Here is a 17,561-nt window from a genome sequence, read left to right on the forward strand (position 1 = left end):
ACTAGCAAGTCTACAACTGATTTTGAAACCCTAGAAAGACATCTTAGGAATCTGGGCTTGATCCTGCTCTCGCTGAAAGCAATGGACAGATTTGTATTGACTTGGAAGTGGAGACCTAGGTCTTTAAATCAAAATATTTCTTCCTGAAGCCTCTAAATAACAGTGAATTGCAGCAGCAGCACTTTGCAAACTATAAGCTACTCAGTTAATTTGTTTTCAGGCACATACAAAATATTAACTTCATCAGATGAATTATAAAACAGAAGATTTTTTTTTAATTACTTTCCAGTCATAACGTTTTCCTTTGTAGAAAAATGAAAAGCAAAACTTCCTACAAGGATCATTTGGCTGATTCACTACTTGTAAAAGAACAATCAAATTGTTTGCTACATTTCCAAAGCATTTTTATGTTGTTCCTATTGCTAGGTAAGACCTCATCCCTTGCATTTCTGGCACAGTCACATGTTAAGCAAGCAAAACTGAACCACAAAAATTCAAATTCAGAACTGTTTTGACAGCAGCATTAGCCTGCATTGACCTAGTCTAATTTTCACAGTTCTATCCAAACCAGCAAACTATTAACATTCTATTAGTGTAAGGTTCTGCTCACCATCCTATACTCAATTCAAGTATACATGGCAAAGCTAAAAAGCAACAGCTAATCAGTTCTACTGCTGCTGCTGGGGAATATGCACTGTTTTACTGGGCTACATTGCAAAAATATTGTCAGGAAGTGCTTAAATTCTCTTACATCACAACTTTTCATTCATACAGATACTTTATTTCTGCTTACTCACATAAATATAAACTTTAACCACTCATGGTAAAAGCCCTCTTCAGAAGCTCTCCAAACAAAAACATCCTTACTGCAAACAGGGCTCTGCTCCTGCCTACGAGACCTGGGAGAACCAAGTGAAGCTGTGGTCAAATAAAGCACAGCCACTCTTAGGAGTGGTCTTTACACTTGGAAACAGTAGCCATGAATCCATCCACTGCCATCAGCACGGAGGTGACATCCAGGAAAAGCTCAGCAAGTTTACAAGTTCTCCCAGACCCTCCAAGTGGAAGTTTTCCTTTCCAAGGTCTCCTGAGACCTGCTGTGTGTCACAGATACTCTTTTCAGCAGCAACCACAGACCTGCTGACAGAGCTGTTCCTCTGAGGACTTCAAAACACTTTTAATTGATGGTCTGAGGTAGCCCTGACTTTGCTCAAAACAGAGCTGCCACAGCTTGCTGCACTGGCAGATGATGCTCTGGTAACCAACGTGAGACAGGACATCTGTCTAGGGACAAGTTTTACGACACTCACTCTGCCACCTCTGTATAGCCAAGAGTCCAGGCTCCGGCAGGGATCAACAGATGCTCAGTAAGAGGGCACCACAACCAGGCAAAAATGGGGTGATTCCTCCCTCAATGCAGAATATCTGCCTGAGGTGTTTTGTTTCCTGGGTGAAGGGGAATGGAATGGAATTGCTAGTCGATTTTTGAGAAAGAAATAGAGGGAGATACTGTGTGTAGATGAGGTTTCGCTACTCAAAAGAGAGGTTAGCTTCCTATTTATAAAGCAAAATGACAGAGAACAAAATATCAAGTATTGCTTTACTGGTGTTCCACTTAAATTTCCCACTGCTGCTGACAACTGAGCTGACATTTCAGAGCAGCATTCACCTCTTTCTCTCTCTCTGAGCAGCAACAGGTAACCTGGACCACATCCCTGTGCACACAGCCCAAGCACCTCTCTTGTGTTCTTTGCATCTTTCAACTACTACTTCTGCTGTTTAGTTACTCAGGAATACCTTAAAAATCACTTTTAGATTTAATCTCTTAGATAATTTTAAATCAAACAGCAAACTCTGTTTCTTTAGATTTCAATCTCTTTCCAGACAACTTACATTGCATTAATTCTTCATAATCAGAACATTCTGAAAGACTCTGCTGATAACTCTTGGGATAACATGTTCAGGGAGATTCTGCTGGTAACTACGGCAAAAGCTGGACCTCCAATCCCTTCAGCACAAGAATCTTCTCCCTAATTCTGCTACCCCTTTTGACCAGAAGTTCATAAGGATGATCACAGTACACCCATTAACTGAGATTTTCTTATTCACACATAAGGCACTGAATAAGACAAATAGTCTGCTTTAAATATCACCCCAAATTCCCTGAAACATTGCACAGTCTGAGCTGAAGTTGTCATGTCCACACTGTCTAGCAACACCTAAACCAGCCAGATTAAAGGCAGTTCATACATTTCAATAAACAATGCTGATATGCTTCCTGATTACACAGAACACTCACAGCCAACACCTTCCATCCTTCTCCAAAGAAAATCAAACCAAAACATGCCCAGAATCTGATGCACATGCACACACACTTTGCTGTGAATCTTTCCATGTTTAGTGAAAAATATTGCACTTGACTGGCCCAAGCAGCCTGTGTTCCTATTGCATTTACTAGACAGCAGCAGTGCTAGAAAGTAATCAGTGAGCATCCAAAAGATGTTTTCCTAATACTAAGGAGATTGAAAAGGGTTTAGTATCTTTAATAGTTTTACATCAAAGAGGATTATAACAAGCAATGTAACAAATGCCCAAACTGGATTGACTCTGTACACAAAGCTTAATTCTCTGGGCCTTCAGAGAATTATTGATGGACATGCAGAACACAGGGATGCTGGAGTTAGCCACTGATCCTTGTCTGATTTTGTCTGCCAGGACAAGCCCTACCTGGCAGGTCACATACCTGGGCTGTATCAGCCAGGATAAATTAACCATGAGCCAGCAATGTGCCCTTGTGGTATCCTGGGGGCATTAAGAACAATGTGGCCAGCAGATCAAGGGAGATCATCCTCCTCCTCTACTCTGCCCTGCTGGGGCTGCACCTGGAGTATTGCATCCAGTCCTGGGCTCCCCAGCCCAAGAAGGACAAGGAACTGATGGAGAGGGTCCACTGGAGGGTACAAAGGTAATTAGGGGACTGAAGCATCTTCCTTATGGCGATGAGTTGGGCCTGTTCAGCCTGGAAAAGAGACTGAGAGGGGATCTTATCAGTCACACAAATATCTTAAGGGCAGGTTCAAGAGGATAAGGCCAGATTCTCTCCCTCAGTGCCCAGTGACAGGAAAAGGCACAGCAGGCACAAACTAAAACACAGAAAGTTACAACTAAGTATGAGGAAAAGCTTCCTTACTTTGAGGGTGACAGAGCACTGCAACAGGCTGCCAGGAGAGCTTGTTGAGTGTCCTTCTCTGGAGATATTAAAAATATGCCTGGATAGGATCATGTGCAGCCTGTTCTACATGAACCTGCTCCAGCAGGGGATTGGACTGGACGATCTCCAGAGGTCCCTTCCAACCCCAACCACTCTGTGATAGGTGCCCAAGGTCACAACAAGAAAGAAAGTTTAAAACAACCTGTTTAGATTAGAACAGCAGTTCTGAACCAATGAAAAATATGTTTGATTAAGAGATAAGACATGAAATTTTGCTAACCACCTTTGCTGCCGTCACATGTAAAATTATCAAATCAGCTACCTCTTTGTGCTTTTGTTTCCTCAGCTATGAATAAGGACAGGAATAATTCTTTGCTCTTTGTTTTAAGCATGGCCAAAACCAGTAGCATCTGCTGATCCAAAGAAGTGAACACAAAGCGTGGAAGCATGGAAGTACTATCCCCAGGAACAGAGCAGACTTGACACCAGGTTACTCCCAGCCAGCAGGGGCTGCAATGAAGACTGCAGTAAAACAACAGACCAGATGAGATAGATACATTTCCAAAGGAGCATTAGATTCCAGAAGTGCTGGATTTAATGGTGATAGATCCATGTCCTAAACCCACACCAGTGCTGCTCAAGACCTACTCAGAGGGGACAAAATGCTCATGCACAGGGATGGAATTTGAGGATTTCAACGTGGCACATCAGAGACTCTGCCAGCACCTGCATGCTAGCACACCTCAGTGACAGAAGCCTTCAGGTGCATTCAGAAGACCAGCAAGAACAAAATTTGAATGTGCTTTTGTACTTCATATTTACACTCATGTTGCTAATGCTGTACAAGCACAGCTGCACTGCAGCCAGCTTTGTTTCTGAACCAACTATTTTATAAGCATCCAGTGACAATCATGACTTTCAATGTAAACTGGCAGTAAATGGCATTTAGAGAAGCATCTGTGATGTCTCTTCCTACAAGTTAAACTTTTATATGACTCATTTTTAGTGTTTTTTCTTTCTCAGCCTTCCTTGCAAGACTTACATGAACAACAAGAATTTAATCAATCATAATCTGCAGTCTTAGGGACACATCCCATAGATCAAAGCAATTCCGACAGAAGGTCATTCTATTGTTTCTCTTTAGCCATAAGAGCTGGCAATTGTAAAGAAAACATTTCACCTTTTCGTTACCTGAAGAAAAATTCATTATTCACTATTAATACAGAGACAATAAATAATAGATGAATTGGAGAAATACCACAAGCTGTGGGAGAAGAGAGATTACAGGCTTTTCATCACAGTCTCCTAATGCATATTTATGAGTCCCTCAGGTTTTCTGGGTAATCTGAATAAATGGATTTTGGATGATATGGGGATGGTAAGAAAACTGCTTTCCATGGAGCAAGGGAATAGAACTGTGGACATAACAGAATTAGAGATGCTCTTGATCTATGTGCAGTTGCATTCATTACAGGAGAGACCACAACATCACTGAAGAACATTTACCTGTGTAACTGCTTTGAGATGGTGACAGCCCTTCCTATGACCAGCTGCTGAGCAGAAAAGATACACACTGAGGCCCTAATATATCTAAACATTAAAAAGGGTCAATATTCTAATAAAAGAGTGTTTTGTGGAAATTACAGAGAGAGAATGGACAGAATTATTTAAAAAGTGCCTTTCAAAGCCTAGGCTGTTTCAGAGTAGTTGAGGATCTATTTTACATAAAAATGTTTCATGTATATATACATTTTCCAATATGCACAAAAGTGGTTAAGAATTACTTATTTGCCTGGGAAAACTAAAATCTATAACCGAAAAAAAAGCAAACCAAAACAAAGAGCAGGAAAAGAAAACCCAAAAGGAGCCCCAAAGCCAGACACAATGGTGGGCAGAACCCAAGTCCACATGCAGACAGGGTCAGAAAAGGACTGTGTGAAAGCAGCTGCTCACAATACCTAAAAATAGCTTAGCATTCCTCCTTTTTGGTAAAGCTCCACCAGATGCTCCTGGTACCTTCTGGAAAGAGAGAAAGAAACAATTAAAAATCCATCAAGTGAGACAAGAGTAAATCAGCATTAACCCCTCCTATCAAATCACAGAGCTTGATGAGCAGGAATGTAAATGCTCTTTGCTCACCTCTGACACTGGGGCTCATCCCTGCCCACCCATGGAGAGAGGGAGCCTCCACCTGAGTCCTTCCCTCTTGGCTTGCTAACAATTGATCCAGGGTGTCTCACAGCCACCATGGGGGACAGCTTCTCTGTCACCAAGACTGAGACACCCAGCACCTCTCAAAACTCCCTCCAACAGATCCCAAACAGATTTTTCTTAATGACTAAAAGCTAAGTTAGAGAGAAGAAAAGACTATTTTCTGCACAAAGGATTCAACCCTACATAACTAATTCCAGTAGGACCACTTTGCTTTGATCTGTTAGTTTGGTGCCTTTTCTTCTACCCAGAAAAAAATGCCCTTTCCATCAGGATCTACACCTGCATCCATTAATCCAAATTAACACCATGTTTTTTAAATATTAGAAAGTATGCAGGAAACTCGACAACACCCAAGCAATTGTTTAGTGGGGGATTTTATTGTGTTTTTTAATTTAAGGACCATAGCAGAAAACAGTAACTTCCAAATGAGATTAAGTTTCACTACTTTTCACTCCTCAGACTGCAAGGGAAAACACAACTGAGGAAATGTCAAAGTCAATGCACTTACTCCTTAAGCTTTTTATTAAACAGCACCATTAAATCAAATTAAATCAAAAAAGCCTCTGTGGCTATTTGGTGCCAACATGATGCATGATGTAGTGTGTAATGTTAGTGTAACTGGAAAGGTTGTTAGGCAACATTTTTTTTTAAATAATAATATTGGGATACAACAGGTGGAGAGAAACCAGCCAAGAGCCTGTCAGCCTACAGGGAAAGTTCATGTTCCCCTCTGCCCCTTCGCAGGCAAAAGGGTCACATATTTTGGGTGGTTCCCTTCACCATGTAAATAAAGCTTTGGCCTAAGCAAACTGCTTTAATCATCAGTGAGGTCTTATACATCACAGGAAAATTTTCCATTCTTAGAAAGAGCAGATGCCGACAAACACCCCTTGGCTGCATTTAACAACAGAATCCATTATCCACATAGAAAAGCCCTTGGGAGAAGTCAGGGTTGCAACTCCAGCACTTAAAATAAAAATAAAAATTCCTCAATGAACTGAAAATAGCATGCAGAACATTTATTTCTTTAATGCTACTGGAATTTAACAAGTGGGAAGGAAGTAGCCAGGAATCTATTTTAAATGTATTTTAAATCTTTTTTTAAAAAGCAGTAGCAAGAAACAACATAACCCAATTGCAAATACATTATGAATAAATTACACATTCTCCAAGGACTCTATTTGCAGAACAAAAAAAAAATGCTTTTTCCAATACTAGGAATTTCCAATAGAATTCTGATGTCACCAAGTGTGATATTGTGAAAATCATAAAAACTACAGATTTCAAAGAGAAAGCATTCACATGAAGTGTTTATATTTAACTCAGGCTGGAAAAGATTTCAGTTTGATTTTTCCAAATACAAATACATCAGAATTGAAGATGCTCAATTCTCCTGAAACACCCACAACCTGACAGCCTTTTTTTACCTTGTCAGAAATCAGTGAAAACATTCTCACATTCACAAATGTTAGAAACATTTTTGTTTCTAACAGACGTGACATACCCAACAAATGGGAGTGACACGAGGCATCAGCAGTGGCATTCAATTCCATTTGTGATGCTCCTTGGACAAGGAGACAGTGCAGCCTGTTCTGCTGTCTCTCACTTTTTATAACACCATCATCCCTGGATACCATCCAGAAACCTATCCCTGTAGGAATTCTTTGTGCTTCTCTGCCCTGTGTTTTCAACAGGGCTGAGGTATCACTACAGCACTAAGCTAAAGCTCTGCCTGGAAGTGAATAGCACCCAGGCACTTGTATAAAAGTCATAACACTACAGGAAGGAGGATGATTTAAAAATTCTGAAGAATGTAACTCTGTGGAAAAAAAAATAATGATCAATTTCCTTTATTTAGCTAAGAATTTTACCAGAGGGTGCTCCATAACTTGCCCTTGTACCCATCTCTGATGATTCAGCAGGTGCCTCTGGTGCTGAGCTGCCATGGGGAGATGCTCCAGCTCTGCTTGAGCCAGCAGGCTGAAGATGTGACCCTTATTATCTAATTGAATTGTGACAAGATACACAAGTGACATTTATTCCAAACATCTTGGGAAGCAACCTGGGATTTCTGCAGCAATGCAGTGCATTCTGCAAGGGTGATGCCAAGGGAACCACAGGCAGGAATAGCAGCCTCACTATAAGAATCTTAAGATAGCATATCCAATGCCTTTGGCTTTACTGTATCCTGCACCATTAAAAGCTTGGCTTCCAAAACCAAAACCACAATGGAGCATGTGCCAGACACTTCATAAAACACTTGATGTTTCACATTGCTCAAAGGAAAACACAGATAGCACTTCAGAAGTAAATAGTCATGGCATAAAAAAGAAATCCACAGCTAATGTATGAGGAATCCTGGCTATGAGCCCTAGCAGATGATGCAATATTCACCTGCACTGTGTAGTCAAACCCCGTTTCCTGCCACATGACCCAGAGAACCAGAGCGTTGCCACCTGCCAGCACAGAGCCAGCTCCACTGCTACATCATGAGTCACCCAGAGAAAAACAGGAACCACTGAATTTCTTCAATCAAAGGGGTTTGCAACATCAAACAACAGTTGGAGTATTTGTTTCTCTATTTTGGAGTTCTTCAGCCTAATCTTTATCAGAAAAGGAATTTTTAAGGCCTCATGTTAACCCCAGTTTACCTTAACTTAATGGAATAAAGTTATATACAGGGAAAGCTGACAGGATTTCTGCCCACCTGTCTCTAGGTAGCATCTTTCAGGTGTTTAATTCAGTCAGAAGAACCATTGCTAAAACCAGAGTAGATTCTGCAAAACCTCAGTTAATAGAGTAAAGGAAAATGTTGGTACTGCCCTTAGAAGGAAAGGCAATTCTAAAGTATAACAAACATAATTTACCATCTCATCCTGAAAGACACGTAATCCACCTTACTGTAATTCTGATAAAATATGAATAGTCCTCTACTGAAAATAAGGTAAGTGGTCAGGGCACTTTACATAACTCAAGGCCTTCATCACCCAGGGGAAGCATTGCTGTAGAATGAGACACAAGGATCCTAACTCACTCCAAGCAGCTATTTTAAGCCCTCTAACTTGTCAATAGAGACAGAGCTTAGGAGAGAGTGAGCTATAAGCAAACCCAGTGCTTTCCATACAGCTCAGGTCAGAAGTAATTAAGAGTCTTTCAAAGATGCCAGACAAACCACAGACAAACAGAGGTTATAAAACACAGGTTATAAGAGACTGCTGATTGCAGTGATGGTATGGAAGAGCAGTGAACATGAGGTTGTATGTGCACACCCACGTATGGGGAAAGGCTAAATGAGGGGCAGCGTGTGTCTCTGGAATCCAGTATGAATTTAAGATAAACTTAAGATCCCAGGCAAGGTTAGGGCTTTAACTGTACAGGAATATTAGGATGAAAAGTAGTCCTGTCACCCTGAGATGGAACCTCATATGAAAAACAGATCTCAGCAGCTTCCAGCCAAATCTGAGCCAAACCAGTAACTGTACACCTGAAAGGCAGGTTTCAGAAAAGTATTTAGCTATGCACAGTGTGCACATAACATGCAGACAATATGTGTGTAATACACAGAAGTGGGAAGTGGAAAACATCAGGAAGGAGCTGTCTTTAAGGTCTGACTCTTTAGGGCTTTTGATTCATCTCACAATTGAAGCACTTTGACTGGTTCGGATCCAAGCGCCTGGATTTGATATCCAGCCCCAAATCTGAATGTGTGCATTTCAGCCAGTCAGGGCTGGGCCAGTTTCTGAAATGCATTACCCAAATGAGCACAAGAGACACAGAAGTGCTGGGGTAGTTCTTCTGGAAGGCACAAGTCTCACCTCTTTCACATGTCGTTTCAGGTGCAGATAGACACACTGTCCTGTTTTCCGGTAATGCCTCTCGATGTGCTCCCTTCCAAATCCCAGAAACGTGTTCATGCACACATAGAGACCTCCTTCTGAATCCTACAAGCAATGACACAAACAGTTACAGCAGGGAAGGAACTGAACAGGACAGGAAGGACCCAGCACACAGAAAAAGAACCCAAGAATTGCAGACCCTTTCTGCTATCAGGCATGCACTTGAAGTATGGCTTTCATGGCATATTATGGTGTTTACACTATCAGTCCTCTAAGAAACTTCCCCATCGTATCACATATCATAACACATCATCCCACAGCCTATAGAAACTCTTTGAAATGAGTTACCTCGCCACCACAGATTAGTAAGTGTCAAAATTGGAAGCCTAGAAGTTAGTCTTGAAAAATTCCACTTGAGTGCCCAACCCACAGAGGCTCACAGGCACAGCAATTTGTAAAGCACAGAAATAAGCACAAGCATTTATTTGAAATAGTAGAATTTCTTATGGGCATTTGATTCTAAAAACATCATTCCAAACCAGAAGCACAGCAGAGTTGATGGTGCAGGGACTATGTCACAACTTCTACAATTGATCACAATCTTATCTGAGAAAAAAAGATCTCAAGTGACCTTACAGCCCTTAAAAGTGGCTAACAAAAACTTGGCAAGTGTTTTGTGTGCATTCTTCAGTATCTATCAAGGACCCTCTCCATTCATGCAACTACAGAACCTGGAGATAAGAGCATTACAAAGGGAATATAAAGATACATATTCTTGGTGTTATCACAATTGCTGACATTTCAGCAACATAACCTGGCATTGCTTTTTGCTCTCCCTAAACTGTTGATGCTGGCTGTTACCAGGGTCTTGTTCAATTTTAGCACCACTCTAAGACCTCTCCTACATCAGACTGCCAGGAGGACTTTCAGTCATCTGCTCATTGGTGTTGGATCAATTTTTCCAAGCCCTCTAGCATGTATTGTTTTGAGTAGGTGGTGCATAACAAGGATTGAGCTTTTCAGAAGCTCTGTGACCTTCCTTCTATTGTGAGTGTGTTTGTGCTATTGGATAGCACAGAACATCTTGTGTTAAATTCCCCAAAGAACAAAATGAACTACTCTCATTCACAGGCACCTCAGAAGTAAAGAATAAATATATATGTGAAAGTAAGGATCACTATTTCCAGAACCAAGTCCTATTAGCCTCCTACATGCTGCCTGCATTCCAAATCCTCCTGTGCTACCTCTTTCTGTGAGAAAGTCATGGATGTGCACTCGACAAGAGGATCCTAGAGGTACCCAGTCTAAATAAAAATACACAGTGCTGTTACTCTAGGGTCTCAGGAACTTTGTTTAAAGTTTTGTTTTCTTGGAGATCATTCTCTCTTTTTCTGGAAGGAATCCAAGAGACCACTGAACCGTTTCTGAGGCAGCCTATGACAACAACCTGACACTTCCAGTACAGGAGCTAAATGTAGAGTCTGAGTAAGTTGGTTGTGGTTACTAACAAAACAGTTGTTTCTCCAAGAGAACACAGGCAGAGTGTTCTCTCCCACAGCTTGGAAAGAAGTGGACAGACTGTTCAAAAGCCCAAAAGGTCACAGTAAAACAGTATGAAAAAGACACCATTGGAGATGGCTGAGTGAAGGATTAGGCCCCTGTCTAGTGCTCAAAAAACACTTGACTGTGATCTAAGACAAACTTTGTGCTGGTTAATTTAACCCCACTGAGTAGACAAACAGTTCTGGAAGGAATTAAATTTTACATTGTCTGTGGCATGCAAATCTTTGTATTTGACATTCATTTTAGATATGTGTGAAAGTTTATGCTGGAGGAAAGCAGCTTATCTAAAACATTGGAGATACTATTCTACACCAGAAATGCCTAACTTGTCCTGACAGACCAAACCAGGAACTTTAGCTGGGTATTTTTTTCCCCCTCACACTTGCTTGAGGATGCAGCAAACCTGTAGTGTGAGGTTTAGGATAAAGTAATGCATAAACATTGTTTTCCCTTATCCTTCCAGTCTAAAGACATTTTTGGGGCAGCAGTTTGTACATGCTCAGGCTCCATCACTGCCCAGGCCAGTGAAGAGCAGATTAGCCTTCTCACCTTCTAAGCAGAAGGAAAAGGGATTGCTCCTCACTGTATTTCTGCCTGTTCTTTGCTAGTAAGGTGGTAATTCTATGCCAGGTGCTTAATTCAGAGAGGGAAACACACAGTCCACACCAAGGAGAAAAGTATTTTAAAAAATAATAAAAATAAAAGCTTCTCTTACTTATTTAGTCACCAATTCATGTTTGGAGGAAGGAAAGAGGAAGTAAATCCACAGGGAAAGAGAGGTAAAATGCAGTTGCTCCTTCTCAGACTCAAAAGCAGAGCAAGGAGCTGGTGGGTGAGAGGTCTGGCAAACACAAGCACCAGGACATGAGGACACACATCACCCCCCCCCCCATTCCACACTGCACCAGACACAGCTTTCAAACACCACTAACCTGATCAGCATCTGAACTAATGACCTCCATCCCATTACCAACCCCCATGAACCATTTAGATCCCTCAGGGAAATTCAGGGTTTAGCAATCTCAGCTCCTGAGGAGGCTCAGACAGCAGTGACTTTGCACACACTCGAGGTTGTGGTGATTCCCAACATGGCACAGCTGCAGACTCAGGGACAGTGTCTCATGCACAGGTGTTTGCTTTAGATCCTCTGGAACAATGGCAAAATTTGCTAAGACAGTATCACAGAAGAGAGTAAAATGGCACCCTGAGTCTCCACACCCAAAGATGAAGAATGAAAAGCTTGTCCATCCTGTCGAATATAAAATAAAATGTACCAGTTATGACACAGGGTCACTGTCTTTGTGCATCCTGGCATGGTGTCCATCAGAGTGTTTCCCTACAAAATTCATGCCCACGCAGAACTGCTACAGGCTCTGCTCAAGATGCCTGTTCATCAGGAATCACCATTAATTAATCTGGCTGTGGTCACAAGAGTCTTGCTGTATAACTACAATCCAATCTTTAATATATTTGGAAAAGTTACAGGACCATTCCTGATACACACACATTGCACTGAATCCAACAATAGTCTTACTAAATGACACATATTTTATTTCAGGACAGGTTTAAAAAGAACAATAGATGTTTTGGCACTTAATATTCATCTCAACAACAAATAATAATTACCAATGAGGAAAAAAAAGCCTGTCTTTCTGTCAGGTACCAGTACTACCTACACTGAAACAAGGAGAAAAAAAACCCACAGCAAACCACAGACATCCAACTGAACAACAGGACATAGAGATGGCTCCAGTAAACAAAAAGTTCATTTTTAAGTTTTCACTGCAATAAATGGAGTCACTTCTGGGGTGAGGTGGGGGAACCAACACAAAAAATGTGTGCTAAGGCTAAGAACACATCTAGTCACATTCAACAGAAACATGGGCTGTGAACAGTGGTGCAAGTCTGCCTTTTAGACAACTGCCCTCTGTCACCTAAAGGGGACAAGAAAGTGATGGTGACTAAAGGAAAGCAAAAAAGGAATAATAAGAGGGTAAAATTCGGTATCAGGTAAAAAAAGGATCAGAGGGAGAAGCAACAGAATCAGAATAAGGAATGAAAGGAGACTGACATACATAAACACTGATGTCAAAGTAAGTACAAGGAGTGAAAGAGGAGCCATGTACTACTGAAAGTGGTAAAAGAAGAGAGATGGGAAAAGAAGAGTTGGGTTGGGCAAAGAAAGAAAGGACAAAGGACATGAAAGTAGGAAATAAATTACAGGGCTTCCAGTGATTGCACTGTTAACTTGAAGTGCAAAAAATCCTTCCCTGCTCTTCCTTTACAATAGCACTGTATGGCACTGGGTATTTCCCTACAAACAAATTAATTCACAATTGCTTAACAAAAATTCCTGGAACCTCTGTTGTAGCTCCTAAATGGGCACATGGACAAGGACAATCCAGAACAGCACTTAGACAATTTCTTGGGAAGAAAAAACTGTGTGGTTAGTCAGCCACTAAACCAAAAGCAAACCTCCACTCCAAGAGGTGGATTGACTGCTCACTCCCACCTATAAATCACAGGTGGACTCCAGAGCAGCACGTGTGAATTCCAAAGCAGTGTCTTGGACAAGTCACATGCACAGGCAAGATCAAGGCTTCACAGTTAGTGAGCAAATACAAGGGCAAAACTAATGCTGGGTCAGGAGTCCTTCTAACCTGCAGCCAGGAATAGAGAACTTCAACCCATTCATCACCACTGTTTGGGGTCAGTTAATCCAGGTGCAGACTGTGTGAGCTGCTGGCAGAGGTGTCTGAGATCCACCAGGGCTGATTGCCAAGCTCCAGCCCAGTCCTGCAGCCCCAGCAGTGCCACCTGCACTGCTTCCACACCACCTGAGATGTGGGGAGTCTGCTCAGTGCAGAGCCCTGTACAGCTCTGCTAGTCACAAAAACAGTCCTGTGCTTCCAGAACAGAAAAGGTGGGAAGAGGAGTTGAGATGGAGCTCCAGCATTGTCCATTTATCTGCATCTCTATTCATCCTGACACTCTGGGTACCTCAGAATTCAGGTCCCTCTGCTACCCAAAATACTCCAGTCCATCACCACTCTGGATAACAGGATGGTAAGTGACACATAAAGAGGAAAAGGCTAGTAAGATCCAAACTTAAATCAACCCCAAGGAAAAGCACAGTGGACATGCATGCTGGTTGTTCTCCCAAGCACCATAGTTATTTCTCACGTGTCAATCACTGCAGGCACAACTTCTGCTGATGTTACCATTCTCCAACATCAGAAGACCAGTGAGTTAACTGATGTGAACTAGTTGAGTGTCCTGGGGCACTTCCACTCAGCAAAACACCTGCCCATGTGACAGCTTTGGCAAGCAACAGTACCACACTGCTCTGACTTTTCAGGTGAACACCCACCACCAAGCAATTTACTGTCTCACTAACTGGAGGTCATTTTGCAGCTAGGCCAAAATCCTCATCTGGAGTATTCCCTTTGTCTTGGTGTGTTCAGTCCTCTTGTTTCTTCTCTGCTGCTCTCATTCCATCAATAGAAACGAGATCCAAGCCTACCTCTCACAGACACGGGCCTCAGTGACTTTCTGATTTTCCTCAAGGAATATTGACCAAAAGAACCACCAGACAGGAGGTGTTTATATCTAGAATGTTTTATGCAACACAACCACCAATATCCATTACACACTCTAAACTCCAGGATTTCAGTCTCAACTGCACAACAAACAGCAGAGCATCAGCCCAGCTCAGACTTTGGGAATTGTCCCAACACAACCATTACGGAGCTCCCGAGCCACAAAAATGAGGTCAGCAAGATTCTCAAAGGAAGCTGTTGTCAGCAGCGAGGTTTTTCAGCAGAGCAAAGCCAAACTTTCAGCTGCTCAAACAAACACAGTCCTACACTCTCCAGAGCCAGCCTGCCTGGTCCTGTCACTGTGTTGGGCTCACGAGCTGTGCTGGGTTGTCACAATGCCCTTTGTGGGGAAGGTTTCAGAGCACATCCCTGTGCAGCACCCACAGCTCACATACAAACCCTTTTCACACTCCAGTTTGTATCCCCTTTCCAGTTGTTGTCTCTCCCCCAGATGTGTCACTCTCACAACCAGTGACAGGACCTGAGGGAATGGCATGGAGCTCTGTCAGGGAAAGTTTAGATTGGATATTAGGGAAAGGTTTTTCACCCAGAGGGTGGTTGGACACTGAAACAGCTCCCCAGGCAAGTGTCACAGCACCAAGCCTGACAGAGCTGAAGAAGTGTTTGGACAACACTCTCAGGGATATGGTGGGATTGTTGGGGTGTCCTGTGCAGGGCCAGGAGTCGGGCTCAATCATCCAAATGGGTCTCTTCCAAGTCAGCACATTCTATGAACGTACAATTCTGTTATAAATGGTCACAAATAAAAGAGGTTTCTGAGACCAGGATCACATTAAAAGGTGGAATTTCCAAAGCTGAGTATTATCCTTCTAAATAAATAATACTACAATAAAAGATTATTTAATACAACCTCCATATCTTCTGCATTCTACTGAACACAAAGTCAGGTTTATCCACCAAAGAGGATGAGAAGTCACAGTGGACAAGAAAAGGAGAGAAGAAACCTACAGCACAGTGCTGGAGATGTGGAAAAAGTCACCAGGAGGCATGACTGCACCTCAGATCTGAATAATGAAAGGTGCAGGACTTGGTCAGCCAACTTGCAGGGAAGTGGTTGGCTCCCATAGGTGCTGGAGGAAGAAACACTCAGCACCAGGCCAGGCTTGTGTTTTGTAGGCAGCTGCCTTTCCTCCTCAGTTCTGTTCAAAGGAATGGCTAACTGGAGTAGGAGCCCTCATCACAGAAACACAGTTTTTCTAGAAGACCTAAAAAAATTCTCAAAAAAGTAATCAAAATGTAAATCATAAATGGCACATTTTCTCATCTCATGAGCCAAGCAAACCAAAAAGTGTCACTAGGTCTCTTAAGCACAAAGAAATTTCCCTCCTGCTCTTGCCAACTTTCCAGGGACCAACCTTAGTGTGTTCTGTTGGAAGTAGGCCACATCTAAGGACATGAATTTCTCATCTGTTTATATCTCTAACAATCCCACCTTTCTGACAAGATCACCACGATACAGTTAATCCATGTGGAAAAAATACCCTGAACAGCCAATTGTACTTCTAGCTCTCACTTCTGAAGTCTCAGCTAATGACTCTCAGCGTGGTACAAAGGTGACATTGTTCTCAGATCTTCATCCAAGGAAGTTTTAAAGCTCATGGAAAAGGAACCTTAACCAGTTTTGAGAAGAATCAGTGAAGCTGCCTATACCCACTGGAACATGCACTACCCAAACCCAGACAAGATGACACAACTGACAGAGGGACAAACAGGGCTGCAAAAGCCACATCTCAGTGCCACACTGAGCTCTGCACAGCTGGAAGTACAAGAGGGAGCTACTCACTCCCAGCACCTCGTTTTCTTTGGCACCCCCTGACAGGAAAAGCTCAGATTTTGACCATTCCACTCGGCTTGGTTCTTGCAAATTTGCTGCAGCATCTTTCTCTACAATAATATTACTCTGTACCCTAACACTTGCAGGTCTGATGGTTTTCAGTGTATTTTAAAGATCACAATACATCCTTACAGGAAAAGGATTAATATATAATGAATATAGCTAAAGACACTTGACTGTAGAGCTGCTGCATGAGCAGGTATGGCATGACATGCTGAGGTTAAACTGTAGCAAGGAGCACATTTTGAAATGGCAAAATGAGAAGATGTGAGGAAATACTGAGAAATGTTCTCACAAAGGAAAAAACCTCCTCCAGCAAAAAAGCAATATGGAATTTTAGCATGGCTAACAAAACCAAGAGTGTGGGTTTTTTAATTCTTGAACATTATAACAGGGCCAACAATGTATCTTCTTCCAAAAAGAGGCAGGTACCTCAAGAGGAAAAGGTTCACTTAGGTAGTATGTCGATAACCTAAGAAAGTAAGTCACAAAATCAACTTACTACAAAACATAAACATCTCCCATTAGTCTTTCACTTCCCCTCTGAATGGAAATAACAAAACCACAGCTTTCTCTTTTCCATTTGTAAATGACAGTGTTTTATCCTAGAAAGCACACATTACATACATCCCTTAGAATCTCCATCCTACAAACAACATCCAAGGATCTATTAGATTATATGGGAATTTAAAACAAAACCTGAGGCAAATCCTTCATTCAGCTAAGCAGAGGAGTGGTATGGGCTGAAAAGCTGTGGAAAACAATAGAAACTGAGACTGCTTTTATTTTCACTGGTACTGCACAAGTTCAGCCAAGCCTTTTGCCTGGTGAATGCCCATAACACAATTTAAACAAGAAGTTTTTACATTGGAGGGCAGCACTTTCCTAAATCTGAAATCTCTTCCCAATAAGGATGGAAAATTTTTTAGTTAAAAAAAATCATACATGTTGTTTCCCACTCCTTTTATCCATAGTTTCTGTTAAGTTTGGCTCAAATGTTTTATGTTTTGTTCAAACATATTGTTTAGCTAAACACAGCTTTTGCTGTGTTCAGTTGAGGCTTGTTGCAGGGGGTGGTGATTGATTGTTTTTAAATCCGTAGCCGTATTTTAGATTCCTTCCTACTTGTTAACAGAAACTTTTTATAAACCATAATATCAAAGAAGCCTGAAAGTGTTACTAAAAACATCAACCATGTGTTCACTCAAGCAGAAATCTGAAGGAAAGAATGTGGTATATTGATTTTCCCCCGCCAAAACCTCCTTAAGTATATAATGCAATTA

The 17,561-nt window shown here is 41.7% G+C and overlaps 1 protein-coding gene across 4 annotated transcripts in view; it reads right to left on the reverse strand.

Moving 5' to 3' along the window:
• The window catches only part of USP13 (ubiquitin specific peptidase 13), a 48,936-nt gene that overhangs the window by 30,024 nt on the left and 1,351 nt on the right, over positions 1-17,561 (reverse strand). For all 4 annotated transcript variants that reach the window (XR_004418817.1, XM_033068273.2, XM_033068272.2 and 1 more), the window contains exons 2-3: positions 9,241-9,366; positions 5,170-5,230 (exon numbers count right to left, since the gene is read on the reverse strand). Coding sequence is in view for 3 of the 4 variants with exons in the window: in XM_033068273.2 (XP_032924164.1) it covers positions 5,170-5,230; positions 9,241-9,366 (187 nt within the window). In the remaining variant the exon portion in view is untranslated. The remainder of the gene's footprint in view (positions 1-5,169; positions 5,231-9,240; positions 9,367-17,561) is intronic.

The sequence above is a fragment of the Catharus ustulatus genome, chromosome 10 (assembly GCF_009819885.2).
Source record: "Catharus ustulatus isolate bCatUst1 chromosome 10, bCatUst1.pri.v2, whole genome shotgun sequence".
Taxonomy (NCBI): domain Eukaryota; kingdom Metazoa; phylum Chordata; class Aves; order Passeriformes; family Turdidae; genus Catharus; species Catharus ustulatus.